This window comes from Nomascus leucogenys, chromosome 22a (genome assembly GCF_006542625.1).
Source record: "Nomascus leucogenys isolate Asia chromosome 22a, Asia_NLE_v1, whole genome shotgun sequence".
NCBI lineage: Eukaryota > Metazoa > Chordata > Mammalia > Primates > Hylobatidae > Nomascus > Nomascus leucogenys.
This window is the reverse complement of record NC_044402.1, coordinates 54,775,485-54,801,639: the sequence shown is the minus strand read 5'-3', so window position 1 is coordinate 54,801,639 and position 26,155 is coordinate 54,775,485. Positions and strand designations below refer to the sequence as shown.

Here is a 26,155-nt window from a genome sequence, read left to right as displayed (position 1 = left end):
TGCCAGTCCCCACCAGCCCTTCCCCAGAGGGTCAGGTGACCCTTCCCTCCCCAGGCCACGGCAGCCTGGCCCTCCCGGGCAGACCTCGCGCACCAGGGCTCTGGTGAACAGTGAATGCTCCACGCTGGGATGGGCCGTTGCCTGATGCCTGTACATGGTGGGCACTGAGAGACAAGATTCCTGGGCCCTGCCTTCCATACACTCCCCACGATCTCGGAGGAAGCTCTGGTGAGTGTTGCCTTATAGGCAGGGATGGGCAGGGCCAGCTTCTTTGACGTGGCCTGACGGAGGGGAGAGAGGGTCTTGTGTCCACAGGGCCTGTCTATACCCTGGGGTCTCGTCTCCATTCCGGGTTGGCCAGGAGTCTGCCCCACGGAGGTGCCAGCGTCTTCGTGGAGGTCTGTCCATCTGTGTGTGGCGGGGGTGGGGTAGGGCGTTGGGACAGTTCAGTGTATAGGAATTCTGGCATCTGTTCCTCTTTCATCCCGCTCCCTTCTCCCAGGGGAATTCCACCCCTCCTCTTCCAGGGGTGCCTGGAGCCCTCTCACTTCAGGGTGGACTGGGACTACAGAGGAAACTGGGGGGAGGGGCAAGTACTGGGGGCTGCGTTAACCCTTAACAGAGGCAGGTGTCCAAGAAACGCGGGCAGCATCCTCTGGGCACAGGAACAGCATGTCCTAGCCCAGCAGCCCCAGCTTTCCACGGGAGGGGGCAGGAGGCCGGCACAAGGCTGGATGACGTCAGCGTCTACAGCAGCTGCCTGGGGCCTGGGGCCTGGTGCAGGGTGGTGGTAGACCATGGGATGGCGGTCATGGGGATGGGAGGCATGTCTCCACCAAGCGGTGGTCCCTGATGCCCTGGGCAGTGGTAGGGTCTTGGCCCCCACCCATGACTCTTCTAGGCACCCTAGTGAACCTGAGAACTGAGCTTGCCTTGCGGACCTTAAACCCCCCATGCCGGGCCCCTTCCCCTGAAATTCTGATCCCATGGGGAGGGACTCTGCCTTCTACATTTGTAAAAAGCTACCCATTTATTTTTCAACCTTTTATTATGAAAAACTTCAAGCATACAAATAGAGGGAATGATCTCATGAACACTTGTACATCCTGCGCCTGATTTCAGCAGTGGCCCGAGTTTTGTCATATTTGTTTCATCAAATACGCTACAGCTAGAGTGTTCTGACATCACAGCATGCCTCTCCCCTGCCACAAAGTCCTCAGTAGGTCCTCACATAACCCACTGTCCACTACCAAATGAACAACTACCCATGAGTGTCTGCATCCTGTCTGCGGTCTCCTTTCCCCAGCTGGCCCTAAATGTCTGTTAATGTTTTGTTAGAAAAGGATCCAGTCTAAAGGCATTGGGTCAGCAGGTCTCTTAAATCTCTTTCAATTAGGAAGAGCCCCTGCCAACCCCCCGACCCCCCACCATGATGATTTTTCCCCACTGCTTTGCCTTGCTGAATCAAAGGGGGGGTTGTCCCATAGGATGGTAAGAACATAGCAGGGTCAGACAGCTCTCAGTACAGATAGGGGAAGCTGAGGCCCAGAGAGGTAGGCTCAGGGAGCCTGAGGCAGAACCAGGTCTCCTGTCCCCTCCTGGGCCACTTCCCTGCATCCCTGCCCCTCAGTGCTCCTGTGGCCTCTGGGGCCCTCCCCGTCCTCACCCTGCTGCTTCCGGGGGTCACAGGCAAGGCCAAGCCCATCCCCTGGCCAGCGGCATCTCCTGCTTTCTCCTGCCCTCCACAGAGCACTGAATAAATCCTTCCCAGGCAGAAACCTGGATGGTTGCTCTCTTGTTCACCAGCAGCCACAGGGAATAGCAATAAACTTTATGAGCATCAGGTCCTTCAGGGAGGAAAGCCTGCGCACTGGCTGGGGAGGTGAAGGGTGGGAGTGCGTGCTGGCCCGCGGGCTGCAGTTGCAGTGTGTTACCTCAATATTAGTTACTGCAAATCATCTGGGGCTGGGAGGTTCAGCTGGCAGCTGAGAGGCCTCACCCACCCACCAGGGTGCCACAGCCTGGGCAGGACGGACGGAAGGGGTGGAGATCGCTGGAGACCTCATTCTGCTCTGCCCAGATGGGCTCTCAAGTGCCCCACCACCCCCAGCCCATTCCCACCCCCTCCCGCTCAGCCCCTGACCCTGGTTAAGCAGCGGGAGGGGAGGGCAAGAGGAGATGTTATAGAACGTTATGGGGAGAATCCAACCTCAATGATGGCTTCTGAGCTTTTCAAAAACACCTGCCTGGTGGAGGCGGAACTTCAGCTGCCGTCGGGGCTCTCTGGGACAGGTCTGGGCAAAGCCAGGCAAACCTAGGGCAGTTCCAAGAATGTGTCCCCTGGTCGCTGGGCGAGAAGGTGGGTGCAGGCTTTAGTTTTCAGTTAATCCCTCTCAGGCATTTGGGGCCCCAACGTGTGTGCTGCTGCCCTCTGGTGGGGAAAGACCTTGCCTGCATTCTCCCTCAGCCACACACTCCCACACACGCACAAGCATTCACATGCACTCACACACACATGCAAACACACACACGCACACACACTCCGTCCCACTATTGCATTTTGACCTTAAAGAGCTGTTCCATCTTGCAACCATAAAACTGCCATGCTAACCGCTGGCAACACCTTACGTCTGTGGCTCATAGGCCTCTTGCACAAGACAGGTGGTGGCTGATCATATTACTTAGAGGAAGGCGGCAGGTGTGGGGCAGGGTGTTGGAGGCTGGGAAATGTGTAGGCAGGTCTGGGTGTTTAGCAATAGCCAAAATCCTGGGTGCAGCTCCAAGAGGCAAAGTCCGGAGGAGAAAAGCATGGCTGGGAGGGGCTGTCAAAGCAGTTGCTAACCATGGCTGAGGAGCTGCATGTCCAGGGGTCAGGATCTATTAGGGGGCCAAGAGGGAGAACCCCTTGCAGCCTCTGCCTCCCCCAGAGCAGCCCTTCCAGTGGCACTCGACTTCATGAGTCATCTTTCCCCCATGTTTCTCCCAACTTGACAGCAAGATCAGCACATTCTTGGTGCTGCTAAGTACATTTGTCAGTGGCCGAAGGGCTTCTAAACTAATAATCGCTGTATTAAAATCGTATTTGGTCCTCAAGCTGGAGAAATGTTGGGAGATTTTAAATGTTAAGAAAAAAGAAGAAAAAAAACTCTCTCAAAGGATAAAATCAGCCCCTAAATAAGTTTCTACGACTGAGGAATATGAAGTATTGCTCTGTGATTCTAGAAACCAAGCCTTCTCCAGGAAAGAGATGCTCTCCTAAGCCACATATTTCAGCCACGACTGGGAAAGTGATGTGTGAAGTCCCCCAGCACTAGGTATTGATGCCACCTAGACGGGGAGCCATGCGGACAGAAGGTGCACCATCCTACAGCCCTTGAGTCATTTTTAGAAGGGATTTTAAAACTCCATTTTCCCCCCTGGAAAATAAGCTTGTGCCTTCCAACCTGGATGGCCCCAGATGATGCACAACCCCTCAGCCATGTGAGATACTCCAAATTTCTCCTGCCCATTACAACCTAAGTGGTTTTAAATGGTTTTTGGGTCCTCTCATCTCTAATGGATTAAAAAATGCTCCCTTGGGCATCACAAAGACATTGAATGGTACTTGTACCAAACCTCTGGCTCCGAGAGGCCTGTGAAATGTAAGTTAGAGCTTCAGAGGTGAGAGGGCAGGCCATAAACCATGCTGCTTTGCCGCCTGCCACATTTTATATTACAGTTTTCTTTGGCTACAAGCTGTTTCTTAATTATCTTCTACCCAGAAAGCCCTCTCCCCACCACCTAAGATTTATCCGGATGTGGTCCCGAAGGCTTCAGCACCTTAGTGATCTCAGGGGACCACCTCCCTGCACTGAGCTGGGGCCCAGGCCAGCATCTTCTCTGGCTGGCCAGGCTAGGCTCACTCTCCGTCCCCCTCCACTGCCCGCTGCCTCTGCAGGCGCCCTGATGCTGCAGCACTGGCAAGGCCAGCCCAGCACTCCCGCATCCTCCTCCTCCACACAACACTCCCCTCCAGCCATCGCCTCCCACCCTCTCCTTGCCCCTCCCTATTGCTCCTTGTACACACGCTCCCCAAAGTACACCCTCCCCAAGCTCCCCAAGGCTGAGCCAACATCTCCCCTCCTCCTGGACTCCTTCCCAGACCCCTCAAACCACCCTGATCTCAGCCAGGAGCAGTACCTCTCCTAACCTCTTCTCCAGGACCCATTTGTCAACATAGTTTTTTTCCCTACCAGTCCCTATGCAATACTCATTATACTTTTAGGATGTGTTGATTGAGAAAAATAGATGATGACAAAAACTACTAGGAATTCAATAATGCCTTTAAATGAATTTGTATTTTGTTAATTACCAACATAATTACATACATTTGAGAATTATCGCGCCTCTAGGGGATTACTTTCCTACTCTGCAGATTGTAGTGGTGAGGATTTGGGTAAGGTCTTGGCAGGCCCCCGGGTGGGAGCCCTCACCCAGGGCCCTAAGAATCCACACTGCCAAGCACTTCGTTAGACACTGCCCACCAGCAGCATGCTGCCCCTGGGTGTGCGGCTCTTGCTGCCCAGTCAGGTGCAGTTTCTGAAAGGCTCCCTATCCTGACACAGGTTACTGAGGCAAACAGCATAAAGAGGGCCCCAGACAGCACCCTGGCCCTAAGAGCCTGACTTGGGTCTTGGTCCTGGGTCTCTGAGACTCCCAGAGACAGCCAGAGCAACTCAGCAGCCACTCCCCATCCAAGGGGACTGCACGTGGTCAGAATGGGCGTCGACTTTAGAGTGAGACAGACTCGTCACAGCCGAGTCCCAGCACTGGTGCCTGATAGCTCTGGACCCCAGGAAAACTGCAACCATTCTGACCCTCAGTGTCTCCATCTGAAAATTCCTATCTGGAGAAACAGAGGTGTGATTGTAAAGCCAGGGGTCCAGAGTTGACCCTTAGGAGTGGCTATGATATAGGATATGTTTGTGCAATGAACTATTTGAGTACCTGACTCAAGTGAAGTTGCTTTCTTTCTCTGTTTTTGTTTGTTTGTTTTGAGATGGAGTTTTGCTGTTGTTGCCCAGGCTGCAGTGCAATGCCACAATCTCAGCTCACCGCAACCTCCACCTCCCAGGTTCAAGCGATTCTCCTGCCTCAGCCTCCTGAGTAGCTGGGATTACAGGCATGCGTCACCACGCCCTGCTAATTTTGTATTTTTAGTAGAGACAGGGTTTCTCCATGTTGGTCAGGCTGGTCTCGAACTCCTGACCTCAGGTGATCTGCCCGCCTCAGGCTCCCAAAGTGCTGGGATTATAGGCGTGAGCCACTGTGCCCGGCTTTTCTTTTTTTTTTTTTTTTTGAGATGGAGTCTCGCTCTGTTGCCCAAGCTGGAGTGTAATGACATGATCTTGGCTCACTGCAATCTCCACCTCCTAGATTCAAGCAATTCCCCTGCCTCAGCCTCCCGAGTAGCTGGGATTACAGGCACGCGCCACCACACCCGGCTACTTTTTAAAATACTTTTAGTAGAGACGGGGTTTCACCATGTTGGTTTAGGCTAGTCTCGAACTCCTGGCTTCAAGTGATTCACCTGCCTTGGCCTCCCAAAGTGCTGGAATTACAGGCGTGAGCCACCATGCCAGGCGAAGTAAAGTTACTTTCAACTTAAGAGCTCCATACTGGGTGCCTTGCTGTGAGTTAGTGCATCAGGCAGGATGGACTAGGTCCTGCTGTATAACAAGCCACCCCCAAATCTCAGTGACTTCATAGAGTGAAGATTTATTTCCATAATGCTATATATCCAGTATGTACAGTCGCTTAGGGACCCTGCTGACAGAGGCCACACCTCAGCATGTGCTTCCAAGATCACTATGGCCAGGGAAAGAGAATGGGGGGAACATCTCTTGAAGTTCCCACCCAGAAGTAACACATGGCACCCATCCACGTGATGCTGGCGAAAGCAAATCACGCGGGCCACACTTACCCTCAAAGCTGCAATCATACCACATTCCCACAGGGAAAAACAGAATGTCGTGAACAGCCCTGACAATGGCCACAGTCAGCCAGTCTGTTTGCGGATATAAGAAGCCAACAGGCTTTGATAAGATATAGTCCATGACTAATCTATTCCTATTTTGAACCCCTACAAGTTTGATTTGTGGTTTCGTCTGCCACCTTCCCTAAAATGGGAGTGTGAGTCCTAAAAGAGATGCATCTTCCGTAATGTTAATGAACTCAGATTTAGCATGTGGAAAGCGGTTATAACATACAAAGACTCTCCGGAAATAAAAATGTGCCGACGGGTTGTGACAAGTTATGATGCCCTTATCCGCCTTGGCTTGATGGGTGGCATCTGTCATTGTGTCTGGCATCAGCAAGGTCTTGGGGTCTTAGAATCACTGGTATTATCATCTGTCTCCACTCCGGAAGCCAAAAACCCACTCACGGCCCTGCTGTCAGTGACCTTCTTTTCAGACTGGGGAGTGTCTCACGGGCTAGCACAGGCTGGCAGTCATTCAGGCCCTGTGGGGCTGCGGAGCAGGGTCTGTACTGGCACAGACAGCCCAGGGCCTCATTTAACAACCAGCTCGGTGGCTGCGCCCCATCAGCAGAAATTAGCCCTGGAGTCTCCTGGAGTGAGGCCCAGCGTTACTTCGTTCAGGACATGATGCAACGACAGGGCAGGAGGACACAGAGACCTGGGGCCATCTGTCCACTTCCTGGTGGTGGCAGGGGTTAGGCAGCCTTTAAGTTGTGCTCTTCTGGCTAGAGGCATCTCATCCTCTTCCCTGCCTCATTCTTACTCCCCCTATGCCTCCCCAAGGAGCCCTAGGGAAGGATGCTGGGCAAGGGGTCTGAGCTGTAGGGATATGGGAGGAGATGTGGGCTGAAGACAGGGACAACTGTCTCCCTTCAAAGCACTAAAGAGAGCCAAGGATATTTGGCAGCAGGCGCCTCACCTGCCATGCAGCACCCAAGCTGACTCATGGGAGTCGGTCCTGAGAATAACGCAGGCAGTGACAGACCCTGTGTGGTGGCAATGCTTGGAAGTAGGACTCCACAAAGGAGTGTCTGCACTTTGTCATCCGAGTATCATGACAAGGCTGTGGCAGAGGGCAACAAGCCAAGCCTCAGAGCACTTCCCCGGTTCATCTCAGGCCTCAGCAAGTTCCAGGAGCGCCTGGAGTAGACCCTGGACTTCTGACTCTTGCCCAAGGCTCTTAGGAAACAGAACAGGCCCAGGGCACTGGTCAAAGGCAGGGCCCATGCCAACAGCAGAAGTGCCTGCATGTGGCAAAAGGAAGGTCTGGGCTGAGAAAGGTCCTGCCAACTTGAATGATTTAATTGGGATTTGCCTGTGAGGAATGGGAAAAACAGGGGCCTTCCCCAGCTCAATCCCACAGAGCTGGAGGCCACACACAAAGGCAAAAACACATAAAGAACCCTAATCTTCCTTGGGAATCTGAGGTCAGCATCAGTGCCAAGGGCAAGCCACAAACTGCCTTCCCGAGCAGCAGCGAAACCCACCCTGCCCAGCCCCAGCTGAAGCTCCAGGGTCAGAAGCCACTGCTCCTCCCTCCTCCTTCTGCCCCTTCCCACCAACCTGTGTCAGAATTGCAGACCACACAGCTCAGGTGCAGGAGGCCCTGCAGGTGTCACCTAATCTACATCCTAGGCTGACCCCCAAGAGAAAGGGCCTCAGTTTCCCTAGCTGCCAAGTCCAGGTTTTTTTTTTTTTCACAGGCTGGCTACCTGGTAGACAATCGCTGCCAATCCGCCCAAGTCCAGGGGCAGGGGAGTTTCCACTTCTGTGCCACAGGCTGTGCTGAAGGCGCAGGGGTCTTCCCTGCTCACACTGTGCTCTCTGAGGAGGTACAGCCAGGGCTCCTGAGAACATCTGAGATCAGAGGGGAAGATTGCAGCAGGAACCAGTTCCCTGCTGGGAAGGACAGCGCTCTCGGGTCTCACTGACACCCCCAGCCAGGAGGCTGTGGGGAAGGTCAATACCAACCCCTGCTCTAGGTGGGCCTTCAGCCTGATCCCTTGTGGTGGTTTCTGCAGAGGTAGGAGACAGATGTGCTCCCCTCTCCAGCCCACCCACTCCTAGCACATGTACTGAATGTCATCAGGTGGGATAGGGGACAGGCCAGGGGGTAGACCAGGCCTGGGAGACAGGAAAACCTGCCCCAGCACTGCCAGTGACTTATAGGTGACTTTGGCCAAGTCCCAGCCTCGTTGTGGCTCAATTTCCTGAAGTTTAAAGTATATAAACAACAACCCTCAGCCCCCTGCAGTGTGGCCGGGGTGCACACTCTGGGGCTACCATGCCTGGGTTCAAATCCCTGCTCTTCCCATACTAGCTAGGTGCAGATAGGGAAGCTACTTAACCTCTCTGAGCCTCCATTTTCTCATCTGTAAAACGGGGCTGGTAACACGAATTGCCTCATAGGGTTATTATGGATTGGAAGGCCTATACAAAGCACTAGAACGTGGCCACAGCAAGCGCCATATGCATGTAACCATTTATTGCCATTATTTCTTTGCCACACCTTGCCACGGTGATGTCCATGTCCTTAGAGCTCTTTGGGGATGTGAGCTAGGGAAAGACGAGGGGCGTGGACTTCCCAGTGCAGCAGCACAAGGCCCAGGTGTGATTTGGCTGGGACGCGGCTGTGGAGCTGGGCTGGCATCCGCTGAGGCCAGGCCTGGCTAGTGCAGGGCCAGCCCTGGGGATATAAGTGTGCGGGGCAGGAGTCTTGCCCCTTCCAGGAGTGGCTATAAATGAACTTTACAGACTAGCTGTCCCTGTGGTCACCAAAAGTGCCTCTGCCTGGGGACAGGTCAGCTGGCAAAGGCCGACATGCCAGCAAGCCCAGTGAGAGGAGAGGCATCAGGCTGCCTTGGCTTCTCTGCTCTACTCCTTCTTGCCTTCTCCAAATTTGCAAGTAGGATTGGGTTTACAGGCAACTGGCATATCCTGTCCCATAGCCAAAGGGTTAGCAAACTGAAGTTATCAGCTTGTTTTGTGGGCCAATTTTCCTCTGTGTCCAGATACCGGTCACCAACTTCTTTTCTCAGGTCCTGAAACAGCTTCCAGATGGGGCTCACCTCTGTGCCACACTGGAGCAGAGCTGGGGCAATGCCTAGGCTGGAGTCTTAGGCCCAGCTCCCTCACCATTAGGCCTCCATCCTCCCTCCCCAGCAGCCCCGGTTCACCCAGTCACTCCAGCTACGCAGCCAGCCACAGAAGCCTCACCCCACATCCTACGTACCAGCCAAAAGCCACACTCCTTCTCCCTCCTATAGAGGCACTTCTGGCCTGTAGGGCAGTAGCCAATGTGGAAGAGGCCCAGTGTTGGGGAATGAACAGGCTGTGTTGAGGTTTTCAATGCCCGAGTGAGCTGGAGGTCTGGGCGGCTGGCAGGAGCCTCTCTGAGCCAGAGGCCTGAACAAATTGATGGGCACTGCTGTGCATGAATCCAGCTGGCTGTGCTCGTGGCCTGGACTGAAGGTCAATTAGAGCATTAATCATGCCCAGCACTGCCCAGCCTGGGCAGTGAGTCCAGCAGAGGGAGAGAGTATTAATAACTCGGTGGTGACGGGCACCGTTGTGGGAATGTGCTCTCAGGACAGGTCGAACAGGGCAGGAAGAGCCTCTCCTTGCCATGTCTCCTTTGCACTCTCCTGAGACAAAGTCAGGGCATCTTTAGGGGCTGTGTTTCCAGCCCAGAGCGCCAGCTTTTGCCTGAGACCCACAGGCCCACCCTCAGGGAGGGTAAGAGGAATGAGAGGGGGAGGAGGGGGCCAGGCCTAGAGAAGAGCAGGCCCCGGCTTTACTTCCCACTCTCCTGGCCAGCCGTAACCCTGCGCGTGGTACTGTAGGCCTCACTGTCCTCATTCGCAAAGTGGCCTGCCTGTCTTACAACCCAGAGCTGTGAGGAAAATAGGACCAGCATGGCAACAATGCTAGAAACAATGATCACATTTACTGAATGCTTTGCTCTGGGTACTGGGCTATCCTTTCCACGGGCCTTATCTCAACCATGTCCCTAACTCCATGAGGTGGGTATCATTATTATCCTGTTCTACAGAAGGAGAAGGAGAAACTGAGGCCCAGAAAAGTTCAGTAACTTGTCCGAGGTCCCACAGCAATTATGTCATGGTGTCATGATGTAAATCAATGATGCACACCCATGCTGTACAAAAATAAAGCACTCCTGGCCAGGCGTGGTGGCTCATGCCTATAATCCCAGCACTTTGGGAGGCGGAGGAGGGCGGATCACCTGAGGTCAGGAGTTCAAGACCAGCCTGGCCAACATGGCGAAATCCCGTCTCTACTAAAAAATACAAAAATTAGCTGGATGTGGTGGCAGGCGCCTGTAATCCCAGCTGCTCGGGAGCCTGAGGCAGGAGAATCGCTTGAACCTGGTAGGCAAAAGTTGCAGTGAGCTGAGATCACACCACTGCACTCCAGCCTGGGCAACAGAGTGAGACTCTGTCTCTAAATAAATAAATAAATAAATAAAGCAAGCAAGCAAGCAAGCAAGCACTCCCGTACCCGTAATCCCCTGCAGGACAGTGAGAGCCCCAGCAGCAGTGGCTCAGCTTGCTTCTTGTTGGGCCTGGGACGAGTGTTCCAGATGAAGGCAGGCAACATGTCAGGTGAAGTTAAGATACAGTCTCTGCACCCTAGAAGCTTAGTGTGTTGCTTGAATTTTTAAAATGCTTTAATATTTAAATTCAAAAAGTACAAAACATTATTTAAAGTCTGGCTGGGCACAGTGGCTCACGCCCGTAATCCTAGCACTTGGGAGGCCAAGGTGGGTGGGTCACTTGAGCCCAGAGTTTGAGAACAGCCTGGGCAACATGGTGAGACCCCGTTTCTACAAAAAATATAAAATTAGTTGGGCATGCTGGCACACACCTGTAGTCCCAGCTACTTGGAGGCTGAGGTAGGAGGATCGTTTGAGCCCAGGAGGTCAAGCCTGCAGTGAGCCAAGATCATGCCACTGCACTCCAGCCTGGGCAACAGAGCAAGACCTCATCTTAAATAAATAAATAAGTCTCCTTCTCATCCCTGCTCCACGGAGGCAACCACTGTAACTGGTTTCTCATGACAGATTATTCCAGAAGTAATCAATGGATATTTACAGTCCTGTTTAAGGTACCAGTGAGGAACCTGTTCTGGGGTCGAGGCTGTGTGGGCCCTTCCAAGCACTGCCCTGCCCCAGCCACCACCTCCCTCATATAACTTCCTCCTTCCTCCCCTGCTTCCCAGAGGACCCTGCTGAGAACCCACAGACAGGAGGACAACTGCGCTATGACAGCAATAAAGGCCAAGAAAGAGAAAGTTGAGGACCGCTGACAGCCCTGTGTGCTGTTGGGAGCTACCCCTTCTACTTCACACCTTCCTCTAGCAGACTGTGCAGGGACCCCCCACCACCACCGTGTGCCACCATGGTTGTGCAAAACAGCGCAGACGCCGGGGACATGAGGGCAGGTGTGCAGCTGGAGCCCTTCCTGCACCAGGTCGGGGGGCACATGAGCGTGATGAAGTATGATGAGCATACGGTGTGCAAGCCCCTCGTCTCCCGGGAGCAGAGGTTCTATGAATCCCTGCCGCTGGCCATGAAGCGGTTCACCCCACAGTACAAAGGTGAGTGTCTGGGCAGCCAGGCCATGTCTGGGTGCCACCACACGGGGGCTGGCTCATCCAATGCACCCACCACGTCCTCCTGTGCTGTGGGTGTGTGTAAGGGTTGCCATGGAGGCGCGCCCCTCTCCCAGCGGGGCTGGCCTTCGCTGTCCTAGTTTCTCTGAACTCTTCAAGCCTCCAGGTCTGGAGTGTAATACCGTTTGGTTTCCTTATAAATTAGCTCAAGCCACCAGGCTTTGAGGGATGGAGAGAATAAAACAACACCCTGGTCCCACCCAGTCTCCAAGGTGGCATTCTGGTCTGTGCCTTCTGGGTGCCATAGCCAGCCATCGGATGCTGGCTATAAACACAGGGCAAAATGGGGCCTCCTTAACCTCCCTCTGAAAGCCAAGGAGGATGGCAGGACCCTCAGGCCTGGGACATGGCTTGGAGATGCTGGGATGTGGCTTGCTTGGGAAGCCAGAACTCTCTCCCTCACCCAGGAAGAGTCAAAGCCAGGGATACGGGCTGCCGCTTGCGTGTAGCTGGAAAACTTCTGCATGGGGCAGCATGTGTCTTGGATCTGAGCACAAGGTGGGTTCTGGGGAAAGAAAGTGGGTGGGAAGGGTGCTGCCTGCTGGCCTTCAGGCAGGGGTCGGGCTCCCCAGGACAGGCTGATTTGTCCACACCCAGCCTTCTGAAAGTGGGGCTCACAGGGCTCAGCCACACTCGGCCAGGCGGCCGGCCCCAGTGGTGAGGTGAGTGCTCAGAGAAATAACCCTTTAGAGGACTGGAGACCCCATGACTGCAAGCTGCTGCCCTCGTTGTCAAAGTATTGGTGGTGAAGGTGACAATAATATCCAAATAAGTCAGTCAAAAACACATTTGCATTTCGATGATTAAGATAAATGGGAAGGATGGGGCCTGCTGTTTCTCAAGTGCAATCTGGCCTGGGAAACCAACTTTACTAGAATCCAGGGTGTATGTGCACAAAGGCGCACAGGTCCCCACGCCCCATGCCAGACCTGTGAATTAGAATACCTGGCGTCTTGGGTCTTGGGGTGAGGGTCAGGAATTCTCTTTTTTTTTTTTTTGAGACGGAGTTTCGGTCTTGTTGCCCAGGCTGGAGTGCAATGGTGCAATCTCAGCTCATTGCAACCTCCGCCTCCCAGGTTCAAGTGATTCTCCTGCCTCAGCGTCCGGAGTAGCTGGGATTACAGGCGCCCGCCACCATGCCCAGCTAATTTTTGTATTTTTAGTAGAGATGGGGTTTCTCCATGGTGGTCAGGCTGGTCTTGAACTCCCAACCTCAGGTGATCCGCCCACCTCAGCCTCCCAAAGTGTTGGAATTACAAGCGTGAGCCACCGCGCCCCGCCAGGAATTCTTATTTAGCATGGTCCAGACCTAATGCCGGTAGGGGGACCAGGGCCTGGAGCCTTGTGCATTACTTCCAGGCACTGTTTCACACATGCCTGGACTTCAGGCCGGCCTGCCAGGACCTCCTGAGAGTCTAAGACAAGACCGATCAGTGTCACACATGGAGAGACAGGGGAAGATGGTTCATGCGCTGCCTGTGTGGGCCTCCCTCTCCCTGGGGTCCTCCCGGCCCGCAGGCTGGTATTGCCTGGCTGGTTGTGGGGTCACATCCCATCTTGTCAGAGCACCCACTGGAATTAATGTCTGTTCCTTCACAACTAAACTTAGCCCAGCAGAGGGGTGGCAGGATCGTGTGTGGGATGGCCTCCTGCCAGCACCATTTCACGCTTGCTCCACACAGCTCTGGGGCTGAGATGGATGCTGGGCAAGCCGCAGGCTAACTGGGAGAGGCAGAGAGGCTGGCCTGGCCTTCAGGAGGCCATCCTTATCCCCTCCTCTGCTCCCCATCTGCACATGGCCCTGAGCCCCACAAGGGCCCCACTCTCAGTGCCCTTGAGCACTGGTCTCTGTCCAGGCCTCTGCTCCACCCTGCTTCCCCCTTAGGTCAGCCCCATCCCAGGGCCAGCCCCCTTGGGGCTCTGCTAACTCAGTACATTAATTTGAGCCAAGGTGTCAGAGCTAAATGTATCCATAGCTACAGGGGATGCCTCAGCACCTGCCTTCAGGCTTCACACAGGAGATAATGTTTCTATATAAGCCAGGAGGGACCTGGGTCAGGGCACCCCATGACACCCCTCAGAAACCACCGAGTCGGCCACCTACTCTGCCTGCAGGTGGGAGCAGACAGAGCCCATGGGCTGAAGTTTTGATGAAGGAGAAATGCTGATTCACTCACTGACCAGAACACAGCTCACACAGGGCTACTGTCCAAGCACTAACTAATGAAATATGCACATTTAAGGAGACTGTAGGAAAAGGCCCAGAACCAGGACTCAGGTGCTCAGATGTCTGGGGTAGGGGAAGCAGGACAGGTGGCTGAGGTCTGGTCGTAGATGGGAAGAGTCCCTGAAAGGGCTCTCGGGTGGTGTAGGGTAGGCTGCTGCTAAGCAAAGCCACATCTGCTAAACCTCCGTGTCTGCTGTGCCTGACACAACTATAAGCAGCTTCCATGCACTAATTCACACAATCCTCACAGCACACTGAGGCAGGGACCTTTATCCACCCCTGTCATAGAAGAGGAAGCTGAGGCAGAGAGAGGTTACCTGGCATGCCTGAGGCTACACGGACACTGAGAGGCAGAGCCAGGATTCCAAGCCCTGAGGTCTGGCTCCCGACTGTGGGCTCTTGGCCACATGGGCCAGCTCCACTCAGCTACACTGTTACTAAAGGGGTGGACTTGGGTGTCAGTGCTCAGGGGTCATCTAGCCAAGGAGAGAGGGGGCGTGACTTGCCCAGGGTCATTCAGCTAGGACCTCAGGTCAGGGGCACTTGAATCCCCACAAGGGTCTCCCTTTTCTCCCCTATAGGAACAGCCCCCACTGAGAGGGGCCATTTCTGAAGTGGCCACCACATGCCACAGAGTGCACGTTCTCCCTTCTTGCCACCCTGCACCACGATGGCATCAGGGAGGACGATGGGCAGCGATGCCACTCCAGAGGGCAGCCTCTTGGGTCAGAGTTCGCCTGGCACCTTTGCTGGGCTCCGCAGGCATGATGGTGCCCTGGGGCTGCAACCCTCTCCTCCCAGGCTGCTGGCCAGCACTGGGGAATGAGGACATACTCGTAGGTCCAGTTGGTTAACGGTTGACCCGATTCATATTACAGAGGGCAGCAAGTAAATGCTCTCATAAACTTAAAAATAAATACATGATAGAATATTCACGGAGGCTCAGGAAGCTACTTGGCCAAACCAAAATTGCTGAGATGCTCTGGGCATGCCAGTTGTGGCAGTAAGCTCTCTTGTCTGTCCAGCTGGCATGGTCTCGGGTCGAGATGCATGGGGAGAGCTGGGCAGGCAGGAAGACTCTGGCTGGGTCCCACACTGTCCTGGTCAGGAGAGCTCTGGGAATCCGTGGGCCTCCAAGGCCTCGTCCCCACAGACACACAGGGCAAGCTGGAGACCAGGCTGGAGCTTGCATGGCTCTTGAACAGGTCAAGCAGCGAGAAGCCTGGATTCCACTGGCATGCTGCTCTGCCAAGGGCAGGCAACTGGTGACTGTTTGTAAGGAGGCTATCTGCTTGGGGTCCCTGACTTCAGAGGGAAGGGCTGCACTGAGCCACAGAGGGGTGTGACAGGGAAAGACAGACAAGAGCTGGAGACAGACACAGCCCATCAGAGGCACGCAGAAAGACAGAGAGGCAGAGATGCAGAGCCTGGCTGTGTAACTCTGACAATATGAGGAATGGAAATGACTTTTGGATTTTATTGGTTTTGGGTTATTTGCACCTCTGCTCTCCTCCATTTACTCAGACACTCAGAACTGACGAGATCAGACAAGTGCTGGAGCCTGGAGGAGCCGGTGAAGGTCACGCTTCCTGTCCCTCCAGGGAGACCTCCTGGGCCTGGGGCTCCCAAGACTGTGGTTTCTGGCAGGCCTGTCACCATAGCCTCACATGTGGCGAGGCCAGGGGAGTGCTGGAGGGCAGTTTGAATTTTCCAAGACCCAAAAGGGCCCTGCACAGGACCGGCACACCAGGCTCCCCAGGCAGCTAGGAGGCCTCGGGGTTCCCCAGGAACTGCATGAGGCTGGTGGCTCTCTCCCCTTCTCGCACCTGGAAGGATGGGCTCAGGACAGTCACTGGTTTCTGAAAGGTCAGTTCTCCTCCCTAGAACAATGCACTCCAACCCTCCTTCCCCAAGACACAGGCCTGGAAATGTAAACACTGTCTCCTTGCAGCCTGGGCTTCCAGCCCTCAGCGCTGATGACCCTCCCTGAGAGGAGGGAATCACAGCCCCTCTGTTCTCTCCTGTGGAACAGAATGACCAGAATAAACATGACTGGGGACACAGCAGGGGTGTCCCTAATGCAAACTTGGGGTAAACATAGTGTGACAACACCAGACCCTCCGGAACAGCCTGTCCCTTCCTCCATCCCCACGTCTGGCATGGCCCTCCCAGAGCTCCACCCCACACCGACCACGTGACCTTGGGCAGGTTATCCCATCTCTCCGAGCCTCGGCGCCCACCGTCAACACCCTTACAGGCGTACTGTGACTTAGCGGTAGCAAGGGAAAAGCAGCAACATGCCACCCAGCAGGTGGAAGACAGGGGGGCTACGACGCTCTGTGATTCCTTCCTCAACCTGCCGTCAGCCCCTGTCTCACGAGCAGGACAGCAACAGTGGGCTTGGCCTAGGGGTGAACACTAGTGGCAGGTGACTGGTAAAATGCCAGGTTCAGGGACAGCATTATCATTATCATCATGACGACTTCACAGGACACGGGAGGCTGGGATGGTGTGAGGAAAGGCAGCACTTTTGAGGAGATGGGGAGAACTGAATGTCACTCTCAGACTGCAAAATTAGGGCACTGGGAATCTGAGATGACAGGACTGGCCCAGGGAGACCGCTGAGCTAGGCACAGGCAGCTCTGGAAAGCGACTTGCTAAATTATAGAGCAGCCCTGAAAATGAGTGTCCACGCTGACCAGCCCAGGAGGTCCCGGCAGGCATGCAAGCCGAGAGATGAGCCGCCTTCACAGCTGGCTCAGCAGAAATTGCCACTTACTCTGAGAAGGTGACCATGTGGCTAGGGGGAGAAATAAACACCTTGAAGGGCATAAAAACATGCAGCCTACCCTCTTTCGGTCGGGGCCCAGCAGAAAACAAAAGGCACACTCAAAGGAGATTAAATGAAGAGAAACTTAAAAAGGAACTGTTTGGCAGGGCGCAGTGGCTCACACCTGTAATCCCAGCACTTTGGGAGGCCAGGGTGGGTGGATCACAAGGTCAGGAGTTCGAGCCCAGCCTGGCCAAGATTACAAAACCCCATCTCTACTAAAAATACAAAAATTAGCCGGGTGCAGTGGTGGGCGCCTGTAATCCCAGCTACTCGAGAGGCTGAGGCAAGAGAATTGCTTGAACCCGGGAGGCAGAGGTTGCAGTGAGCCAAGATTGCGCCACTGCACTCCAGCCTGGGCAACAGAGCGAGACTCTGTCTCAAAAAAAAAAAGAAAGGAAAAAAAAAAGGAACTGTTTGCAGAAATATATGCAGGATTCAGGGGGAACAACCAGGGATTGGGGGGACCCAGGGACCAGCAACACTGGAAAGCTGTCACCACCCCAGGCCAGGAGGGCCACAGAGGAACACAGCAGGGTATGAACATGGTGAAGAGGAGTGGGAACCAGTGGAATATATGCCCAACCTTTCTCCTCCACCCGCCCATCTCCTGCCAGTGCCCCCAACTGTGCAAATCCACTGGGAAACTAGAGGGCAAGGGAGCCACTGGTATACTCCATCAGGTCACTCCTTCAGCATAAAGCAGGAGAGAAGGGGTGCAGAGTGGGCTGGTGAGGGCAGGCGCAGAGAGGATGAGCGCATCAGCTGCAGGAGAGAGGACATGTATTCTCACCTCCACTTCTCCCAAAACCACAAGGGTGGCCATCTCCTGTGCTACTACCAAGACTCTGGCGAGGCCAGGCACCACTGGAGGCCAAGCTCCACGGAGGAAGGCCTGGGCTCTGCCACCACCAGAGGGAGGACGCTAAAGGGTGGCTACAGAGCTGCTAATGTGCCTGCCACAGCTAATTACCCAAGCCCGGCCAATGCCCAGGAGGACGCCCCTTAGCATGTAGGGTAAGGGCATTTCAGATACTCTTCACTTTCACAACCAGTGTTTTTTTGTGCCTCAATGACCAACACCAATGGTAGGATGTACCACAGTTGGGGAAATCTCACAAGGCTTGTTTCATCAAAGAACCATGTTCCACCAATAATCTTCATGTGCAGATGCATCTAACCGGAGGAAATGGCCGGCCATCAGCTCAAGGGCAGACAGACAGGGGAGGGCAAGTGAAGGGGCAAAGGGGAGCCCTGAGCCCTGGAAGGCTGAGAGAGGAAGGCTTCCTGGAAGAAGCAGGTCCAATAAAGACACATGGGAGGGAGAAGAAGGCACGGGCACGGGGGAGGGGTGGGATGGGCCCAACTTCTCTCACTGGCACTCTGAGGTGGGAGGCCCCTTCGCAGAGGACCAGCTCCAATGCCCCCAGGTCAGGCAGAGCTGGGCCAGCTGTGGAGTGACCGGGAGGTGTGACTGTGCACAGAGGAACTGGAATGCGAGGACAAAATGTGCGGAGTTGACTTTGTTTAAAGCGCAAAGGGGAAGGGAAGTGCGATAAAGCAGAGGATGTGCCAAGATCAGCCCAAGGCTATTTTCTCCAAGCTCCAGGGCTCATTCTGGGACAGGATCGGTTCAGGCAAAACCAGGCCAGTCCCATAGCTCTTCCTTGAGAGAGGAGCTGGGGAATGGGGGAGGTGGACCAGGGCCATTAAGCTAAATTCCCAACCTGTCATCGCTCCTGCATGTCGGCGTGGAGGCCCTCTCATCTGGCTCCTCCCCTCCCCTTCCCTGTGTGTTTGCAGGCACCATCACAGTGCACCTCTGGAAAGACAGCACAGGCCATCTCAGCTTGGTTGCCAACCCAGTGAAGGAGAGCTGGGAGCCCTTCAAGGTCTCCACAGAGTCGGCGGCGGTGGCCATCTGGCAGACGCTCCAGCAGACCACCAGCAGCAGTGGCAGCGCCTGCGCCCTTGCCCAGTGGCCGCACGCCCAGCTGGCAGGCTCACCCAAGGAGAGGTGAGGCTACTGGGCAGGATGACAGAAACCCTGTCCCTCGGCAGGGACCGGCACTGCTCCCACCTGTGCCCAAGGCCAACCACTCCCCATTAGGGCTGGTGCTGAGAAAATGAGAAATTCAGATGAATGCTCTGTCTAGAATAACCAATGTGACCAAAGAAAGGAATGGATTTTCTTTATGCCACTCCTAGAAGGGAGGATTACGATGCAGTTTGTCTCAGAAGTTGATGCACAGGCAGAGTTGTCTACTGAGTAGGTATTCGGTACATATTTGTTTAATTAAATATCTGTTTCACTGAGACCATGAAGTGTCTCTGGGGAGGAAGTGCACAAAACAGAAACCCTAGAGTAGTGTATGTAGAGGAAAAGTGTGGCTAATTGCTCTCAGAAATCATCTCTTTCCCTAGCAGTTGGAAGGGGCCAGGAGGGAGGTCAATGAGGTGCTCAGAGGGTCCCTGGAGATGCAGGAGGCTCAGGCGCCTGAGGTCCCTACCAAAAGCCTTTGACAATGTCAGCTGACCTTTCTCAGGTGAAAAGCCTCCCTGGGGCTTTTTAAAATATTTATGGGAAACAAAAGGGAGCTAATACAATGAAAATACCTCCCTTCCCAAGGAGTGCCGCAGTTCTCATTAAGCCTCTGGGCTTGGAGTCAGGAAGTGGGCGCGTTATCTCCATTTCACAGATGGTCACGCCAAGATGCCAAGAGGGCAGGAGAAGAGGGCCGGCCACTGTCCATGCTCACCACAGCCCTCACCCCACTCCTGTGTCCTTCTGAGGTCTCAGGGAGGTGACGGCCTGCCTGCTGGATTATCAGAGTCCAACCCCAGGCTTGTGATTCTGGATAGGGCCACTGCCCCCTTAGTGTGTCACCTCAATAGTAAGACTGTTAATAATCCAGATCACTTACAAGTGAGTTTAAATCACCTCAGCCCTCTAAGGGGGCAACATGTTCTAATAAGTTCTCCAGGGTCTGGAGAAGCCCCTTGAGGGCTGCAGTGTGGTGAAATCTGGCCCCAGGACCCGAGTTGGGCAGGGAGGGTGCCCCAGCCTGGTGAGGGCTGCCCTGGAGAGCAGCTGGGACCACCCTGTCAGAGCCCATCTCAGAGAGCCCAGTCAGCCACAGGCAGCGGCACCTTTCCCCAGACCTCTGCTCTGACCGTCCTGTGCTCCACTCCGCCGCAGCCGGGCCAAGGCTCTTCTGAGGTCCGAGCCCCACCTCAATGCTCCAGCCTTCTCGCTGGTGGAAGACACTAATGGGAACCAGGTTGAGAGGAAGAGCTTCAACCCATGGGGCCTGCACTGCCACCAGGCCCACCTGACCCGCCTGTGCTCCGAGTACCCAGAGAACAAGCGGCATCGTATCCTTGCCATCCCCCTCACATGTGGTCCCAAGGGCGGGGTGACAGAGAGACACAGAGTGGCAGAGGTGGGTAGAGGAAACACACACAAACACGGGGCCAATGGAGGGTAGCAGGGAGAGACAGATATGAGGGATAGCTGGAAGGCACAAACCCTCAAACCTGGGTCCTAGAAGAAATCAGGTGCCTCCAAAAGAACAGCTAGACAGTATGGGGAAGGAAGATGGAAATACGCTGAGCGCAGTGCCCTGGCGGGGCCCTGGCTGTGTCTTTGCCACTTGGCAGTAAAGATGGGTTGGGATGGGAGTGTCTGTGGTTAGACAGAAATGATGAATGCCATGTTGCGTGGGGGCAGCAGGGGGCTCAGGGAGCTGGATGGGCCCCCAGCCCCAACCTCCCTTCCATCCCTCCAAATTCTCCCTACAGGCATCTTCCCATGGGGCCCACACTGTGAGAGGGAAGTGTGGCTCCTCCCTTAGGGGAGCGCCCATGGGGTGGACTATGGGAGAAGGTAAGTCCCCCTTCCCCACAGAGTTTTCAGGGAGAAAATTTAGGTTTGAAATGCCCCTTCGTCACCACTGCTGTGCTCCTTCCTGCAAATGGGTGGCTGGTTTCATAGTATTTACCAAGACACATCTGCAATCATAATCCCTAAGAAGCTTTTGCAAGATAATTACTCCACTGAAATTAATATTCCTGCATCTCATCTCCAAAGCTAACATCAACCCACTTCTCCCAAAAGGTATTGGTCCATTCAGCAGGACTGAAGGTTTTAGCCTTATGATTTTCTGCCGTAAAATGTAAATTGGGCATGGCCTGCTAGGGATTTCACGCTTGTATTTAAATTTCAACCTCAGAGCAAAATGGAAAAGGAAAAAAAGCTCACATACTCATAAACTCTCCCTAAATAAATGGACTTATTAAAGCAGCCTGCAAAGCTAATACTTCGAATTCTTAATAGCAAGGATGAGCTTGTCTGTAAGGAAGGCAATGGGAGTGAGGAATGGTGCCCAGAATAGGGAATTTCCAGGCAGCTTCTGAGGCATGCAAACGGCCTCTGGTGGAGCAGCAGTTCTGAGGTCCTCAGAGCCTTCCTTAACTTAGTGTGACTAGGGTTCTTGTTGCTGGAAAATGTAGTGTCACAGTACACGCATCCCTGTGTCCTGGATCTGAAGATGGGGACCCGGCAGCACGGCGATGACGTGTCGGAGGAGAAGAAGGCCCGCCACATGAGGAAGTGTGCTCAGAGCACCTCAGCCTGCCTGGGTGTGCGCATCTGCGGCATGCAGGTAGGTCGCAGGGGACCCACCACAGAGGGGGGCATCCCAGCACATCCACGGTGGGGCAAGGATGTCTCCCATCCAGATGCCACTGCCCCCCTGCAGAGCCCTTCACTCTGGAGGAGCCACAGAGGAGGCCAGGAGCCAGTCTTCCAATGAGGAAATGCATACCCTGGTCTATGACACACTGGAAATTTTCTTTTTTCTTTTTTTTTTTTTTGAGACAGAGTCTTGCTCTGTCACCCAGGCTAGAGTGCAGTGGCACAATCTCGGCTCACTGCAATCTCCGCCTCCCAGGTTCATGCCATTCTCCTGCCTCAGCCTCCCAAGTAGCTGGGACTACGGGCGCCCGCCACCACGCCTGGCTAATTTTTTGTGTTTTCAGTAGAGACAGGGTTTCACCATGGTCTCGATCTCCTGACCTCGTGATCTGCCCGCCTCGGCCTCCCAAAGTGCTGGGACTACAGGCGTGGCCACTGCGCCCGGCCCACACTGGATCTTTTCAAGAGCACTCTTCAGAATACTGATGTCAAAAACCATCACATTTGAACTTGGTCTCACAATCTTTGGCAGCTGAAACTTTCCACAGTGGCCATGTGGCTCCTGCTCATGTTGTGAGCAGACCTTTGATGGCAGTGTGTGAGGTTGGGCTGGGGGAAGAACTAAGAGAAAGGGCTTCTTGGTGCACCCCATGGCTTCCTGAGTCCTCCTTCTCTTGAATGATAAAGCTGAATTCTCTCCTTCTTAGATGCTGTATGGCAGTCAGCTCTTTAAATTTCTATTAGCCATTTCCCCTTCTTAATCCACCTTTTCTGCTGCTTTTTGCTACCAGTTCTGGTTAATAAAGTGGGAAGGTCATAACCTGCTAACCCTGCAAAGGAATGGCTATTTTCTATAACTCAGACTCCACGCCTCCTTTTTGGGGCTCTGATGTGGCTTATGGCAGGAGAACAGGAGAAAATAAACTTCCTTTACTCGTTCCCTCTTATAGTCTGTCTACTCAAAGCAAAACCAGACACTGATTTGACGGTAAACGTTATAGCTTTCCTTAATTGAAACCGCCACCCCTTGAAGCTGGAATTTGAGTCTATAAATTTGTTGCACAGATGTCCTTTGGAAAGCCGGGAATGTAGTCCTCAAGAGAATGGAGTGTGATGATTTGTGGTGTAAATGGAATCTCTCTCTGGACCTCAAATCTTCTGAAATTGACCTGATTTATTTAGAAAGTGATGCCTGTCATGTATTTATGATGGCTAATTTAGCAGCCAATCTGCAGCCCTCCAAAGGCAACACTAAGTCTATCATATCTTTCCGATTTTTTTCAACACTGGTTTTCTATAAACATATCATGTAATCTGAAGGCAGGAAAGACCTGAGAAACTGTCTTGGCCAGGCACAGGCTGCCCCTTCTAGGTATGCCAGGCAGAGGGGTGCCACCCCCCCTCTGGCCATGCCCACTGCTGGCCTTGGTTCAGCCTCAGCTGCTGTCTGTGCCATCTGAATGAAATGGGGGTGGCTGCCACTGTCCCCCATCAGCATCTCTCTTCCATCTGCTCCCTTCTGGTGGCCAAGACACAACAGGGGAGGGGAGGAGAGATGGTGCCAAGGAGAGGAGCCACCAGCCCCACAGAGCTGCCATGAACCTCCCTCCTCCACCAGGCTCCCCTCAACCGCACTGGCTGCCTAGAAACTCTGTCCACACCTGACCTAGCCTGTCTTTTTATCTTCAAACAATTCACCCCACTCCACTTCAAGAGGCATTACTGTTGCCTTGGAATCTGCAGAGAAAAGGCTTTATAAACTTTGTTGGGGAAATTTTAATCTAGCTGGCTTTCCAAGGCCATTGGCTGTGATTTCAGATTCCTATTAAAGCTTTCTAGCTTGGGTTTGCTAATATTTGAATTGAAGAGGGCCAGAAGCCAGGGCTTAAATCATGATTTGGAGGTTGACATTGGAAATTCACAAGAAAGAAGATCCAAACGTTTTCCTCGTGGGTGGAGGGTCACCTCTGTAGGGTGAAGGATCTTTAGACCTTGGATTACTATTAGAGACTTGCACAGAAAGCATTTTAAACTGTAAAAGCTACCCTGGCACTTGATGGAAGATCATCTTCTGCTCATTTCAGTCACTCTTGCCCTACATCTCCTAAAAATCTGCTCATATATTATCCTAGCTTATGATGCTGCAACTGTACCAGATACAATTTGTTTAAGTTTCCAATCTTCACATTTTCTTTATTCTTTTTAATATAAGGTTTATCAAACAGATAAGAAGTACTTTCTCTGCAAAGACAAGTACTATGGAAGAAAACTCTCAGTGGAGGGGTTCAGACAAGCCCTCTATCAGTTCCTACATAATGGAAACCACCTCCGGAGGGAGCTCCTGGAGCCCATCCTGCACCAGCTCCAGGCCCTCCTCTCCGTCATTAGGAGCCAGAGTTCATATCGCTTCTACTCCAGCTCTCTCCTCATCATTTATGATGGGCAGGAACCGCCAGAAAGAGCCCCAGGCAGCCCGCATCCTCACGAGGCTCCCAAGGCAGCCCATGGTAGCTCTCCCGGTGGTCTCACCAAGGTTGACATCCGCATGATTGACTTTGCTCATACCACGTACAAGGGCTCCTGGGATGAGCACACCACCTACGATGGACCAGACCCTGGCTATATTTTTGGCCTGGAAAACCTCATCAGGATCCTGCAGGATATCCAAGAGGGAGAATGAAACTTCCTGGGCTTATCTGGATTTTTCTGGGCTATAGATCTCAAAAACGGACCTGTTGGTTGCTAGGGTAGTCCAGACAACCCTTAAATGTCTTCATAATAGTCCTATCTACCTTCAAAAATCATCTCTATATATGGCAGACTATATTAACAGCTGCTGAACAAATCAGCTCTGGAGGTGATTCCACATCCCCTGGCATCATGCTCTAATGCTGCTCATTGGAGAACGGACAGCTACGATAAAGTGGCACCTTCTGGAGTACACTGGAGGGGGCAGCCCAAGTTAGAGGCCAGCATTGCTGTGACATTCTGGAATATTTGCATCTAAAAATGTTTACTTGTTGCCATGCTGCAGTCCGCGCAAGCTGTGAGGCAGAAAACTTGACTTGAAGCAGCCTTGAAGAGTGAGTTCATGAGCTCATGGTTTTTCTCCTTGTATGGACTGCCCGCTCCAAGGGCAGGCAGGGCTCATGAATGCCTCTTATTTTCCTAAGCAGAGTTTTAGGTGAGATAGGATGAAGCAGAACAGATCTGCCCATCTCGCCTGCTCTGCACCCAGCTTCTAAGTGGACAAAGCCAAGCCCAGGCATGAGCTCTGGCAAAGCAAGACCCCAGATTCTCCATTTTTGCCTGTGGAAAGGAGGGTCCCTTTACAGACTTTTTTTTCCTTTTTTTTTCCCCCAAAATCTCTTAAAATGAGGAATCTCTTAGCAGACTTTGGAGTTCCCCATTCTGCCACATTCTGACCATGAGACGCGGCTTGCAGTGGGGGTGAACGCACATTAAAAGGGACCACTGATGTCCAGCTCTACTCTCTGCTTTCTATTTATTTATTTTGGGGGTGGGTTGGGGAGTCAGAAGAACCTGGAGGACTGAGGAAACCACAGGCAATGTTTACAAGACTGGTGGACAAGTGTAAATATGGAATAAGAACAAACAGTTCTAATTAATTCCTTCTTCTGCAGTACGGAAACCTATTACAATGCCCTTGAGTCAAGCACTGAGATACGTTACCCAATTAGGGAAATAAATTTGTTAATAAAATTGCTGAGGTCACCAGTGATTATTGGTGTGCCTTATTACCCTTTCCATTTGTTTATTCTGATCACACTGTGTGGTAGTTCCAATTTATGAGCGACTAGTGTATACCACAAGAACAGTTCACTGATTTCCTACAATCCTTCAGGGAACTCGGGTGGAAATAGTGGCTAACAAAATATTTGCATGTATCTCCAAGGCAGGCACCAGACCTGAGAAGTGGTCCTTTTATTTGAATCTCATACAATGCACAATTAAGTAATTTTTTTATTCTCATGGATAATTACTATCCACATTCCAAAATCCACACTAATAAAAAGAAAGAATGGACTGGATAATTAAAAATCAAAAAAACAAAAAAAACCCTTTTGTTTAATTTTAGAACACACTCTATGGGTTTCTAAGCAGGTTAACTTCCCAAATTATGTTTGGCCAAGGCAATGATGTGATTCATTTGCATGCTGTGTGCCCAAGGTGGGAGAGTTGAGTCAGAGCATGTTGGGTGACAAAAGGGAGTTGGCCTAAAACTAAATATTTGCTAATGACAAAATAGAGCCCTAAATACTGCCTTTTCCAGGCCAGTTCCTTGCTTGAGAATCTGGAACCACATCAACCAAGTCCAAACCCCCTGCTTAGCTTTTCATTTCTCCACCTGTTCTCAGCTCTCAGTGTGAGGGGACTTGCCCGAGGATGGCACAGAGATGATCAGCTGGAATCCAAGTCTTTGGGGGCTGGTCCACCCAGGTCATTAGCTGTGTCACAACTATCCTCTGTGGCCGGGGTCCCAATTCTTGCCCAGGTGATGCCCCCTCTCTCAGCTATTCCTTTACCCCATGGCATCCCTCATATATGAAGCCTTCTTCCTCCTCCAAATCATTTGAGGCCCAGCCCATGTTCCCATCTCCTCCTAAATATGTCCCTAAAAAAAGTAATTTGTTGTTAAAAAAAAATGTTGGGGGAACCAAGTTGTCTACT

The 26,155-nt window shown here is 52.9% G+C and overlaps 1 protein-coding gene across 2 annotated transcripts; it reads left to right on the top strand.

Annotated features, from left to right (window-relative positions):
• IP6K3 (inositol hexakisphosphate kinase 3) lies at positions 1 to 25,201 on the top strand. Of its 2 annotated transcripts, XM_030803008.1 has the most exons (7): positions 1 to 228; positions 7,723 to 7,851; positions 11,258 to 11,635; positions 18,571 to 18,784; positions 19,967 to 20,142; positions 21,256 to 21,431; positions 23,676 to 25,201. In XM_030803008.1, the coding sequence occupies exons 3-7, from the start codon at positions 11,437 to 11,439 to the stop codon at positions 24,141 to 24,143; spliced, it is 1,233 nt and encodes a 410-aa protein (XP_030658868.1). In that variant the 5' UTR covers positions 1 to 228; positions 7,723 to 7,851; positions 11,258 to 11,436; the 3' UTR covers positions 24,144 to 25,201. The 2 variants fall into 2 exon arrangements, with proteins under 2 accessions (XP_030658868.1, XP_003281595.2); XM_003281547.2 differs by lacking the exon at positions 7,723 to 7,851.
• The last annotated feature ends 954 nt before the right edge of the window (positions 25,202 to 26,155 follow it).